Source organism: Hibiscus syriacus, unplaced genomic scaffold (assembly GCF_006381635.1).
Source record: "Hibiscus syriacus cultivar Baekdansim isolate YM2019G1 unplaced genomic scaffold, ASM638163v2 tig00013960_pilon, whole genome shotgun sequence".
Classification (NCBI taxonomy): domain Eukaryota; kingdom Viridiplantae; phylum Streptophyta; class Magnoliopsida; order Malvales; family Malvaceae; genus Hibiscus; species Hibiscus syriacus.
Window position 1 is genome coordinate 1,581,142 of NW_024062312.1, and position 14,060 is coordinate 1,595,201.

The following is a 14,060-nucleotide window of genomic DNA, read 5'->3' on the forward strand; positions in this document are numbered from 1 at the left end:
TATATTAATATTAAATATATTAATGTAAAATATTAATTTTAAAAGATATGTTAAGCTGTTTATGTTTAGAAATTGAATAAATTAATATATTAATACTAGAAGTAGCATACTGTAAATGATAAAAATGATTTAATTTCTTTTATCGAAAAGTTACTTTCCGGTCATAATATTTTTCTTTTATCGAAATAAGTCCTTTGAAAATTTGAAAGAGACATAGCGCCGTCTAAATCCAATGTCCCTAAAATTTAGGGAAAACAAAAGGGGAGAGATCTGATGTTCCCTAAAACAGGAAAAACGGGGGCAAAGACAAAGAGCACGCAAACAATAGGGAACGCAAGTGAAAACAATGGTCGGATTCATCCACGTGGGGTAAAACCCCCCAAATCAGACACGTGTTGCTATTAATACGAGGAATTGCACTAGCCCCCCAATATCACGCGTAGACGGTGGCCGGATGCTACCGTCGGCCTTCGTCAACCATTGTAGATGATGGGTTTTTGATCTTAAATTTTATAGGTTGTTCCACTTTAATATATTGAGTTCGAATCTGATCTCTATTTTATCGAAACTTGTTGTGAAGTTCACAAATTAAATATCGAAAGTAAAGAAGTCGAAATGTTTTAGTCGATATTCACAGGTTTTGATATATTTTTCGTGAAATAACCATAGATTCGGACTCAGGAAGTCGAGGCAAACCAAAATAAAAATAAAAAAAGTTCGGTGAGTAAAATAGGAGAGAGAGTAAAATTATGTGAGAAATGTATTTTACTCGAAATAAAAATAGGGAAGTAACAAAATTGAGACACGTGGGTAGCCATGTTGGAGGCAGGTGATATTGGAAAGTTATTGGGGCTGGCCCACCAAGTGTCTATGTAAGCCACTCTTCACTTCCCTTTATTTGCACTACAAACTTGTTTATATTTGGAAGGATTCATCCACTTTCCACATGGTAAATTAAAAAATATTCACATTTAAAAAAAATCATTCACAAATCATATTAGACTTAGGGGTTGTTTGTTTGCCTTTTAATGAAATCATTCAGCGCTGAATGTTGAACCGTTCAGCATTCAGCGCGTTTGTTTAGCACCTCTGAATGATTCAGTGCTGACTGATTCAGCAAAACAGTGTTGACTAATTCAGCAAAACAGTGTTGAATGATTCATCACAGAAGTACATCCTGAATGATTCATCACAGAAGTACATTATGAATGATTCAGCACATAAGTACATTCTGAATGATTCAGCACATAAGTATATTCTGAATGATTCAGAGTCATTATCAAACAGCATGTCACATTCAGAGCTAATTCATACAGAGCCTCTGAATCATTCAGCATTTGAATCATTCAACGCTTAATCATCCTGAAATAAACAAACAACCCCTTAGATTAATTCTTATTAGTAAGCCACGAAACCATAATAAAATATTAATAAATCATAATTAGAAATCAAATATAACTCTCAAGTTTCAACCTTTCGATATTAAATGCTCACCCCTTGGTATTTATGGTACTCGAATACGGGTCATCAAAGAATAACACAAATTCCTTTACCATGGAGGTCATTTGATTCGTATGAATATTACACAATAAAATAAAATATTATGTGTTTTTTTTCTTACAAAATATTATATCCATGCATTTGAAAAGTTCAGACTCATCCCTAACGTGTCTTCTCCTCCTCTACGGCCTATATTTAGGTGCAAAAATATTTAATGTCACATACACACTTTTTCGCTTTATATAAACCCTAATTCTTTCAACTATAAACCCAAACCTCACCGGAAAGAATAATTTTACTTCCCTCGCCATGCAATTGCAACCCTCATTTCCTCTCCTTCAACCTCGTTCTCCATTGCTCACATGCAAATTCCTCGTCAATCCATCGAAAAAGACTATTCGTCCGAATCCGCATCCGTCTCGGTATCCCAAGGTCGAACGTGGCGGCAGCGTCTTGGTGCCGCCACGAGAGCTGAATTATCCAGCTCACTTGAATCCGTTTCAAAAGCTAGCCGCGGCGGCTCTTGACAAAATCGAGACCTCGATGATCATGCCACTAGAGAAAAATCATGTGCTGCCTAAAACGGTCGACCCGACGGTTCAGATATCCGGGAACTTTGCGCCAGTTGGAGAGTGTCCGGTTCGTCACGGGTTGAAAGTGGTGGGACATATTCCGGCTTGCTTACACGGTGTCTATGTTCGAAACGGTGCGAACCCGATGTTTGTGCCGTCGGGCGGGCACCATTTATTCGACGGTGATGGGATGATCCATGCTATTGGCTTGGGGCCAGGTAATGAAGCTAGTTATAGTTGCAGGTATACTCGAACGAGCCGGTTGATTCAAGAGGCCCGGTTGGGTCGGTGTATGTTTCCAAAACCGATCGGTGAGCTGCATGGACACTTGGGTTTGGCCAGGCTCGGTTTATTCATGGCTCGATCCGGTTTAGGATTAGTCGACGGTTCACATGGGACCGGTGTGGCAAATGCAGGGCTTGTCTACTTCAATGGTCGATTGTTAGCCATGTCCGAGGATGACCTTCCTTACCATGTCAAAATCAACGGCGATGCCGATCTCGAGACGGTCGGACGGTTCGATTTCGACGACCAAATCGATTGTCCTTTGATCGCTCACCCCAAACTGGACCCCGTCACAGGTGATCTGCACACCCTGAACTACAACGTCCTAAAGAAACCTTACCTGAAATATTTCAAGTTAGATAAATTCGGAAGAAAGTCACGTGACTTGCACGTGGATATCGAGCAGGCCACCATCGTTCACGACTTTGCCATAACGGAGAATTTCGTGATAATCCCGGACCATCAAATGGTATTCAAGTTATCCGAAATGATCCGGGGCGGGTCACCTGTCGTATACAACAAGAAAAAGACGTCCCGATTCGGTGTTTTGTCGCAAAACGACGCCGTCGGGTCGGGAATCCGATGGATCGACGTGCCGGATTGCTTTTGTTTCCATTTATGGAACGCATGGGAAGAAGATAACACCGAAACCGGCGACAAAACCGTAGTCGTGATCGGGTCGTGCATGAACCCGCCCGACTCTATTTTCAACGAGTCGGGCGACACGCTACGAAGCGAACTATCCGAAATCCGAATGAACTTAAGAACAGGAGAATCAACACGAAGGGTTATCGTATCAGGGATGAACTTGGAAGCGGGTCAAGTGAACGGGCAATACCTAGGTCGAAAGACCCGATTCGTCTACTTGGCGATAGCCGATCCATGGCCGAAGTGTTCCGGCATAGCAAAAGTCGATTTACGGACCGGAGAAGTTACCGAATTCATGTACGGAGCTTGTCGTTTCGGGGGCGAACCGTTCTTCGTCCCCGAAAACAAGCGTATGAACAGAGACAACGATGAAGACGAAGGGTATATAATGGGATTGGTGAGAGACGAGGAGAAGGAAACGTCGGAGATGGCGATCGTGAAAGCAGGGAACATGAAGCAAGTGGGCACCGTACGGTTGCCGACAAGGGTTCCCTACGGGTTTCATGGTACGTTTGTTAGTCAACAAGATCTACACCGACAAGTTGTGTGAAAATTTAGCTCGTCTTTCGTGTATTTATACATGATCTAAATATAAATATATATATATATATATATATATATATAGGAAGATATACTAATTAGAAACGAAAAATACAGGGTTTATATGTAAAAATCGTTATGCATGTATAATGTTTATAACATTATTTTACGTTCATGTCGGATTATATAAAAAATAATATCATAATAATGATCTGATATGGTTTTTTTAAGGTTATGGTCACGGTGTTTATTGTTATTATTCCTAGGACTCGGTCACGGTGTTTATTGTCGGGAGAAGGTTAGCGGTTGGCGGTTTATGAAAAGGTTAACAGATGTCGACTTTTGTGGCAATTTTTTCATATATCGATGACTTCCACATCATAACTCTGCCAATGACACGTAACAATGAATATTGTAAGATATATTCCGATTAAATTAACAATTAAATATGTCAACAGGAGTTCGATTTTGTTTCAACATAATCTCAAGTTTGAGTATTTGTGTATACAAAAAATCTATACTAAAATATTTATTCATTAAAATTAAATGTACGATGTAAATCGATTCGAATTAAAGTGTACAACGCGTGTGAAATGTAATAGGACAAATTTGGGTATAGTGGAACCAATATTGGTGATGGGGCTTTAATTAATATACAATATGGTTGACAAATAGGAAGGCAGAATTCTAGAGTTGACTAATCCCAATTCAATTCATGCCTTTCTCATTTTGACAACCAAATTGACATGTTCCAAACTTTGTACCCATTTTGTCCTTACTCATTGGGGGAGAAAATGCTTCTTCAACTCACAGCTGCACTCACTATCTGTGCATAACTACCATCTCGTATGGTAATGTTATTGTATCATTAATTGATTTTTGAGGGGGACAAGACAGGATATAAGGAACTTGATAAGGCTTTTGTCTGTGTAATGGGCAGACACAAAATAGTTGGACGCCAAGTAGACAAGTGGATGGATGGATAGGCAATGGCGGCGGATGTTCTAAAACAATACTAATAATCATTCACTCTTGTCGAAATTTAATTCTATTAATTCATGTAATTAGGGTCGTAAATGAGACGAAACAGATCGTGAGTTATTCGAGATCGATTTGATCAAGGTTCGATAAATATTCGGATTGAATGGACTCGATTCGAGCTCTTAACGAGCCGAAACGAGCTACTTGATATTCGACTCGAAAAGCTCGTGAGCAGCTCGAAAACATAATATATTCAGATTTTATTTTTTTTAAAAAAATTATTAATAATATTAACATTTATGTATTAATTTTTTTTTAAATACAGTAAGATTTTCATGTATTTAATGTTTATGTTTGAGTTTGAAGCTTCAATCGAGTTAAGTTTAAGATTTTTTTTTCATTTCGAGCCATTTCGAGTCGAGTCGAGCTCGACTCGGCTCGTTTACACCCCTACATGTAACTAATGATTAACATATAATAAATTATCTTTTAAATAATTTAATATAATTATAAGATAATATATATTTAAAATATTTTTTTAATCATTAATAATATTAAATATTAGAATCATATATTATTTTCATTGTAAAGTTTATGTTAATAACACTTGAAAAGCATTATATTAATTAATAAACTTTAAAGTGCATGTGGTACACACTCGTGCTCTTTTTTTGTATAACCGTTGATTTTTAATTTATTGATTGACTAATTTAGATTAGACACTATAAAATTTTATTTAAGTGGGATCCTCCTAATCAAATTTTCTTTTCATTCACAATATTTGGATACAAACTCATGATCTTACTTAAAAAATCTGATATCTCGTGTCATTAGATCAACTGGATGTTGATCACACTCATACACTTTGATTACCAATTTAATATATGAAAATTTTAGGATAAAGTATATAAATAGTCCCTGAACTTTTAGGGTGTTTACATTTTGGTCAGTAAACTTTTGAAACTTACAATACAGTCATCGAACTTTTAGTTCGTTTTCAATAAGGTTCTTGTCGTTACCTCCCATTAGTTTTTACTGACGTGGAACTTAACTGTCGTTAACTCCTATCTCCTCCTCCTCCTCCTCCTCCTTCTGGTTACCCCATGCCCTTTCATCTCCAAAAAAGTCCTTCTGGTTACCCCACGCCCTTTCATCAAAGAAGCCCAAAACCAAATCGGACCGTCAATTACATCCGGTTCTGATTCTCAACAATGGCCCCACCCATCAAAAATCGTCTTTAGGCCCGCCTTCACCTCTGGTAGGGGTGTTCAAATCCGGGTACCCGAAGTTCTGGGTACCCATGTCTTCGGGCAGTTGATTGGTCGGCTCGTGTCCCGACCCCGATGTTGCGGGAATCTTACTGAAAATATAAAAGTTCGATAATTGTATTACAAGTTTTAAAAGTTGATTGACCAAAATCTAAGCGGCCTAAAAGTTGGGGACTATTTATATACTTTACCCAATATTTTCTTAAATTAAAAAATTAAAAAACATATGTTCAATATATATATATCGTCATCCTAAGTCCACTAGGAACGACCGACTGACATTTTACCCTTTCCAAAGTCAACTACTTTCCACTAATTCCTAACAAATAGGTCCCAAGAGACCTATTTCCTTTCATTATGAGAAGTTTTTGGTTCTTTTGAAGTGTATTCACATCGAAACAGTCTTTCTCGTGCACCATTACTTTATTTACAATGAATTTGTAGATATAATTTATGAAACATAAATTATATCTGCAAATATAAAACAAAAAATATTTTTTATTAATAAATAAATAATTTGTTAATAATTATACGTATTTTATGAAAATATACAGAACTTAAAATAATTTTATCTAAAATTATCTCTAAAGTCACAAACAAATTACTAGCTATATAATTATATCTCGATACAAATTTATAAATTGTAAAATAAAAACACCATAAGATAAATATGGAGGTTAAAAATATATTTTTTATTGCATAATTATTTTTCACAAAAGCTGAAATTTTTAATTTTTGGATTTACATTAAAAAGCACAATTTTTTTTTATAGCAAGTTGTTGGTTTTATTAAAAATATAAAATATCTAAAATTACAATGAAGATTTACAAATATAACCGTAAACCTAAAATATAATAATGACATTTTATTATTACCGTTGAGACAAAAACTAGCCACCTATATTATTTAAGGACCAAAGAAAGAAAAAGTTAAAAAAACCTAACCAAAAAGCTCGAATAAAATAAAGATACGAATAAATATGACTGCATCGATAAACGAACCACAAAAAGAGATGAAACTATTGAAAAACCACAGACAAATCGCAAATTAGAGTCAAGTGACGTGAAAAAAAAACTATCCACAAACGCAAAACTCGTATCCAAATCAGCCCGATGGTCCAAAGCAGGGAAGATCACCATGATAACAAATAAGTGTCATCTTGATCAGTCGTGACGATGTCAAATCTAACCCTGAGAAGAAAAAAAGATAAAGAAAAACAACGACAAAAAATCGTAAGCTACCAAAAGGTAGAGAAAAACATGTCACAATGACAGAGATAAATGTGTCATAAAGGCTGAAAACATGTCACAAAGACGTAATTATTCTTATTAAAAAACTAAAATATATATATATATATATATAACCGGCGGACGACAACCAGCATTAAAACTAGTGCCACCATTAGGACTGTTCATTCGGTTAATTCGGTGGCCGAACCGATCGAACTACTATTAACCGAATTTTTTTTCTTTAACCGTTAACCGAACCGAACCGAACTTTTTTTCGAAAATATTAACCGAACCGAATAAAGTTCGGTTAATTCGGTTAATTTTCGAATTAATCGATTTTTTTAGAATTTCGAATTTATATAAAAATTAAATATTTTTTAATTCAAAAAAACAATTTATAATTAATTTAAATAATATATAATTATAAAATAAAAAATATATAAATTTTTTAATTAATTAATATTAATTTAAGTTTAAAAGTTATTGGATCTTAAATTATTAATTGAGTTTTAAACGGTTTGGGCTTAACCCATATGTTATTGGGTTTTAAACGGTTTCGAATTATTTTAACACCCCTAGCCACCGTCAATTAAACAAAATTAAAGAATAAAAAGTTAAATTAATCAATAAAATTGACATAAATTATAAATAAATACATAAAACGGCTAGGGTTTTAGATCATAAGAAAAACACAATTTTGATATGATTGGTATGAGCCCCTCTTTATTTTGACTAGACAAAACGATTGTTTAATTAGTATTTTAATTTTTAATTAGTACTTTTGTAAATATTTATTGCTTTTAACAGAAATTAAAAAGTGTTTATTATTAAAATATAATTGCTCCAACAAAGAATTTTAATAATTAAATATCAGCTTCATGGCTTAAAATATTTCGATGGATTATATATGTATGACCTAATCAATTAATATTATGATTTATGGATACGACTAATTACTAATGGAATATTAATTAATAATATGATTAATGGATAAGATTAAGATTAATTAATAATATATATAGAGATAAAAGAGGCACCATGGAGAACACATGGATGGATAGATGCTGACGGGCGGCTGAATATCGAGTTCAGTGTTTCTATAGGTTATTATTACTTTTACCTATCGTTATATAGGGTAAAATACACAAATGATTCCTCGATTATACGATATTCTTTTGTTAAGTTCCTTGATTACTAGAATTTATAAAAGAGTCCCCCGACGATAAGATGTTACTTTGTTAAGTCTCTTGACTATTAAAAGTAACAACATGGTCACCTGATTATTCATTATGTTCCAAACTCGGCTTTTTCGTTAAAAAACGACAATAATATGAGTTGAATATTAATCTATTGTGTGAGATATGATAGTTGTTTTAAGATTTTGGGATCAAATTTTATCATATCTCAGACAACATATTAACATCCAACTCAGGTTATCGTCATTTTTAACGAAAAATGACGAATTTGAAATATGATAAATAGTCAGTGATCATTTTATAACTTTTAATAGTCAGTGACTCAACAAAGTCACATTATATAATCAGAGAACCATTTTATAACCTTTGATAATCAAATGAATTAACAAAGTAATATTATATAGTTGGGGACCATTTGTATACTTTACCCCATTATACATTGACAGGAATTTATAGAAATAAAATATTAAATTCACAAATGTTTAAATTTATAATATAATATAATATATAAATGTAATGTAATGTAATAGTTTAAATAAAAATTCTAATTTAGTTTTCTTTTATTGGTGTGTCGTTCATTTTTTTTCTTTTTCATTTTTGTTGATCGTCGATGACACTAATTTTAGTACTAGTTGTCGACCGTCGGTATTTTTTATTTTCTTTTACTTTTCTACATTGTATCTTTATTTTCTTTTATTTTTTAATTTTTAATAAGTCTGTATGTGTTGCATGTTTTCATCCGCCTTTATGACATGTTTTCCTATGTTTTTTTTGGTAATTTTTTTTTATTCTTTGGCCACTTTTAATTTATATTTTTCTCTAAGGGCTGATTTGACATCGTCATGACTGGTCATGATGGCGTTGATCTAATATCTTGTGATCTTCCCTACTTTGGACGTTCAGATTGAATTTGGATACTCGATTTACGTTTGTGGATACCTTTTCACCTCGCTGGAGTCTGATTTACGGTTTGTCAGTGATATTTCAATAGATTGATCCCCTTTTGCAATTCGTTTGTTGATGCAATCGGATCTGTTTGAATCTATCTTTGTTCGAGTTTCTTGGTTAGATTTAATTTTTCCTTGTATGATCCTTATGTGATCTTAGGTTATTAGTTTGTTTCAATGATTATAGGAAATTTTGCTAATTACGTACTTAATTTACGATTTTAATTATAAATCTTTATTATAATTTGGGATATTTCTTGTTTTGAATAAAATTAGTTGATTCTATAAAAAAATATAATTTAATTTAATTTAATTTTTCTGATAAATAATATTAATTTAATTGTAAACATAAAACTGAAGCTTAATATATTTTGTACACAATGACCTCTAACGATCTTCGTCGACAGACCACTCCTCTTTTCTCCTTCTCCCTTTGTATCAGCCCTAAACATGAACCAAAAAGCGTCATATTGACCTGACTAACTAAAATTTTAGGTTTGAGCTTTGGAGCTGGCCCGGACCCAATGGGATGCCCAATAATAGAATTGGTCCTCTACGTTTTACTATTTTTCAATTTCACCCTCAATTTCTTTTTTTTTTCATTTTCATGCTACCTCTACAGAAATCACCAAAGATCCCTCACATGAACAGTGGCCATTTTTGAAATGGTGGAAACAATTAGGATCCTTTATAATGATTTCTCTATCTACTATCTTGGATATACCCTTTGCAAACTCATGGCAGCTTCTGAGATTCTTGGTCACACGAACAGTTGCTCTTTCTTGTGTACTGATAAGCCCAAGAGAAGTGGCGAACATCCCACAATGCCCGATCCGAATACATTCGCGTTCTTCGTCGACATCATGGAGGCTAAATTCCGACTTAGGCTCATGTCCTCTTCCGTCTTCCGTTTATTCATCAAATGCTGCAACTCCCGGTATATCATCTCGGATCTGGGGTGGGAAACGTCTCCTGTTCCGAGCACGTGAACTTTGTTCCGAAACTCTATCCAACCGTATGCACCCATGTCTTTGATTGTCGTCTTTAGTTTTTCGACCATGTCCCATTTCCCGTTCTCTGCATGCCAATTCGACAGTAGTATGTAGTTTTCGGCATTGAGGGGCTCCAATTCACAAAGCTGCTCGACGATTCGTTTCCCCATCGTTACTTGCTGATAGATCCTGCATCCATCTAGCACAGCTCTTAATACGTCTGCGGTATTTTCGATCCGGTGTTCCTCAATAAAGGTGCACACCTCATCGAAGTGTCCAGTTCGCGCTAGAAGGGCTATCATCAGAAGACGATGCGTAACTGTAGGTTTCTTGATGCGATTGAAGTAAGACACTCCTACATCGACATTGCAAGAGGTCACACAAACATGGAGAACCGCAGCATATGCGAACTCGTCTATTTCTAAACCGGAAATTTTCTGTCTCCGAAAACAAATCCAGTCCTTGCAATAGTCTCTTTTTGAGGGCGAAATCAACGAAATAATGCAGTCGAAGTTTTTATTTCACGAGATAATGCAGTGTTCAAATTAATTGCTCGAATGGGATAAATTCTACAGTGAAGGCCGTAGGTCGCCATGCACTCCGGGCGACCTACGACGTGGAAGACGACCAGCATAGGTCGCCATGCACGCCCGGCGTCCAACGTTCTTTGCCCGCTGCTGCTCTGCTTTGGTTCTTTGCCCCAATCTCCCCATGCATGAACCGATCCTTGGTCATCCTTGGTCGCCCCGAGTGCCCCATGCATGAACCGATCCTTGGTCGCCCCGAGTGCATGGCACGATCTCCCCAATCTCCCCAAACCGATCCTTGGTCACCCCGAGTGCATGGCGACCTCTTTGGCCGTTGGGCGTGCATGGCGACCTCTTTGGTCACTGTGCAATTAACCCTATCTCAGCAAATAATATGTCCAAAGTATTATCTCGTGAAAAAAAAATTCGAGAACATTATCTCGTGGAATCAGCCCTTTTTGAGTGCACATGCAGCCATGTGAGGAGATCCTTTGTGGTCCTATACCCTCTGTCTTACTATTTTTATCAATTTAGAAATAGATATACAAAATGTATTTATATGTGTACACATTTTATTAGGTAAGTTACGTGTGTTTAGTATCTAAATTATTAATTTTAGTCTATTTTAATACCTAAATTTTTATTTTTTTTCAAAATCATATTTAACGTTTTGTTTTTGTTTTATTTTAATATCTCATTAAAAACATAGCGTTAAGTTTTGAAAAAGTGAAAGTTTAGGTACTAAAGCGAGCCAAAATTGATAGTTTAGGTACTAAAAGCGTTATGTTTTTAACAGTGTGTTACTAAAATGAAATAAAAACTAAATATTATGTATGATTTTGAAAAAATTAAACGTTTAAATACTAAAATAGATTAGAACTGATAATTTAAATACTAAACATATAGTTTACCTTTTTTTATTTGCAGACTTGACTTTTGGGCTGATAGATTTGGGCCATACAACCCATGAAGTTTGATTTTAAATTAAAAAAAAAACTTTATATTCGAAGTAGAGATGGGCATATGATCGAGTTCAATTGATTTGAATAAAAAATTGAGTTAATCGAGTTAAAGTGTTGTATTTTATGGTTTAGACATAATTTGAATTTTTTCTTCGAGTTGAGTTATTCGAGTTCCTATACAAATATAATTGTAATTATTTATAATATTATGATATAGATTGATTATAATTTATCAACTTCCTCTAACTAAATAATATATACTTGAAAACTCTGAAATGGAGCTTGAATCCACTCGAAAAATTCACAAAACTAAATCTTTTAAACTCGACCCAAACTTAAAACCATGAACTGAAACTCGTAAAAGCTCAAAAAGGCTCGAAATCATGAAAGTTGGCAGTGGTCATTGTTGTAAGTTGTTGCGGTTCTGCTGTTTGTTTTGGTTGGGGATTCTTGATTTGCATTTGCTTAGTCAGAGGCTTTGGTTTATGTTTTGTACCAGATTTTCTGAACTCTTACGCTCTGAGGTCTGATGAATATATTTCTAAGGCACTATTTTCTCCTTCCGTTGCCTCGATTGAGTGTTTGTTTAATTAGGTTATGAGGAGATTTTTAACGAGACTCGCCTTTCCTTTTAAAAAATAGAATTGCAAAAAAAAAATTACAATCAAAAGACTAAATTGAATAAAATACAAAGCTAAGGGACTAAATTGAAAAAGAATACATTTGTAGCTAAAAATGATAATTGAAGTTACACCGGTATTCTATAGTGGAAGAGGAATATGTTGTTCAAATTTAGTTAAAAATAGACCTAAAATGAATGATGGATTGAAGAAATGAGAAAACCATGCAAAGTTGATGGACTAAATTAAAAAAATAAAAAATTTATTATCAAAAAGAGAAATTAAATATATTTATATATATATATTCTAAAATGGTTTACGAGCATGTAGTTTAAATTTATTCGAAAATTGACTTAAAATGAAAGACAAATTGAATAAACAAGGAAATCAGAGATCAAATTGTAAAACTATCAAAATACTCAACTAAATTTTCATTTGACTTTAAATTTTCGAATTTTAACTCGATTCAAATTCGATAATTCAAATTGATTTAAATAACTAAAAATAAAAATAAAATTATGTTATGTTGATAATTGTGATAGTAATTTTTAAAAATTGAATAAAATTAAGCTATTATATCTACAATTACTCGACCAAAATCCATATATAACATAACACATTTAACAGGGTTGGTTCAAGTGGTAAATAATTTGATATCACTTAAGCAAGGTCTCGAAGGGTTCAAGTCATTGTGTATACATAAAATCTCTGCTATGAGGCTCACCCACTAAAACTAAGTGTGCGACGAGGATCAATCCAGATTAGTCAAGGCAAAACCTTAGAACCGAGAGGGCAACAAAAAAAAAATTCATATATGGACTTGAGTTCTACCCTTTTTTCATTTTGTATAATTTTTTTTTAACATAATGGTGTCATACTAGTACAGTGACCAAACTCAGAAAAATTGAAAACGTACCAAACTAATGACTCAACAATGTACATTGCCCAAAAAGAGATAATAAACCTACATATTAATATAAAGCTTGTCCAAGTGAGTGATGATGTGATGAGTAGTGGGTACCCCATGGATCCACCATGCACATGGATCCACACATGATTGGTCTAAGTCACTATCCCTATTGCAACCCAAATTGAACCAACCAATAAAGGAGAATCCAATAGTGTCATCTTGGGGGCAATTTGTTGTTTGGGAAAGCCGTGTATATGCACCGACGGACACAAAATTTCATGTTATGTATAAATTTAGACAATTATATCAAAAAAATTAAGATATAGAATTATATCATTATAAAAAAAATGCATAAATTATATGAAAATTTAAAATTTTTAAAGAGTATGACCGTACTCGGCATCCTAGATCCATCTATGTGTTTATGTAGACTAAATTGATGGGTCATGTGGGCAAATGCATATGGGTGGGAAAATTAGGGGCCAACCCATGGAGTTCATACATAGCTTAAATCACATGGCCTAGACAAGATGGTAAGAGTTTTTTTAATCTTAATTCATGATTGATGATTTGACCATTCGATTAAGTCAAGTCAAATCGAGTTGTTCGGACTTTTATTTAATCTAAAATTATAGTATTTATAATATTATGGTATTATTTCATTCTAATTTAAAGTGTTTTCTATAATCATATACAATACAATTATATTTCTTCACATTTCATATATACATATATTATACATGAGTCGAGAGACTCGACTCAAATTTAAAAATCAATATAATTACTAAAAATTTTGAGCTATTATTCGAGTTATTCGAGTGCTATTTCTTAATTCGACTAATAAATTTTGAATGGTTAAATTGACTAATAAAAAGTTGGGTTA

The 14,060-nt window shown here is 33.9% G+C and overlaps 1 protein-coding gene across 1 annotated transcript; it reads left to right on the top strand.

Annotated features, from left to right (window-relative positions):
* Positions 1 to 1,809: 1,809 nt before the first annotated feature.
* On the top strand, positions 1,810 to 3,555 carry LOC120206600 (9-cis-epoxycarotenoid dioxygenase NCED6, chloroplastic). The gene has a single exon (XM_039206203.1). The coding sequence runs from the start codon at positions 1,810 to 1,812 to the stop codon at positions 3,553 to 3,555; it is 1,746 nt and encodes a 581-aa protein (XP_039062134.1).
* Positions 3,556 to 14,060: the final 10,505 nt, after the last annotated feature.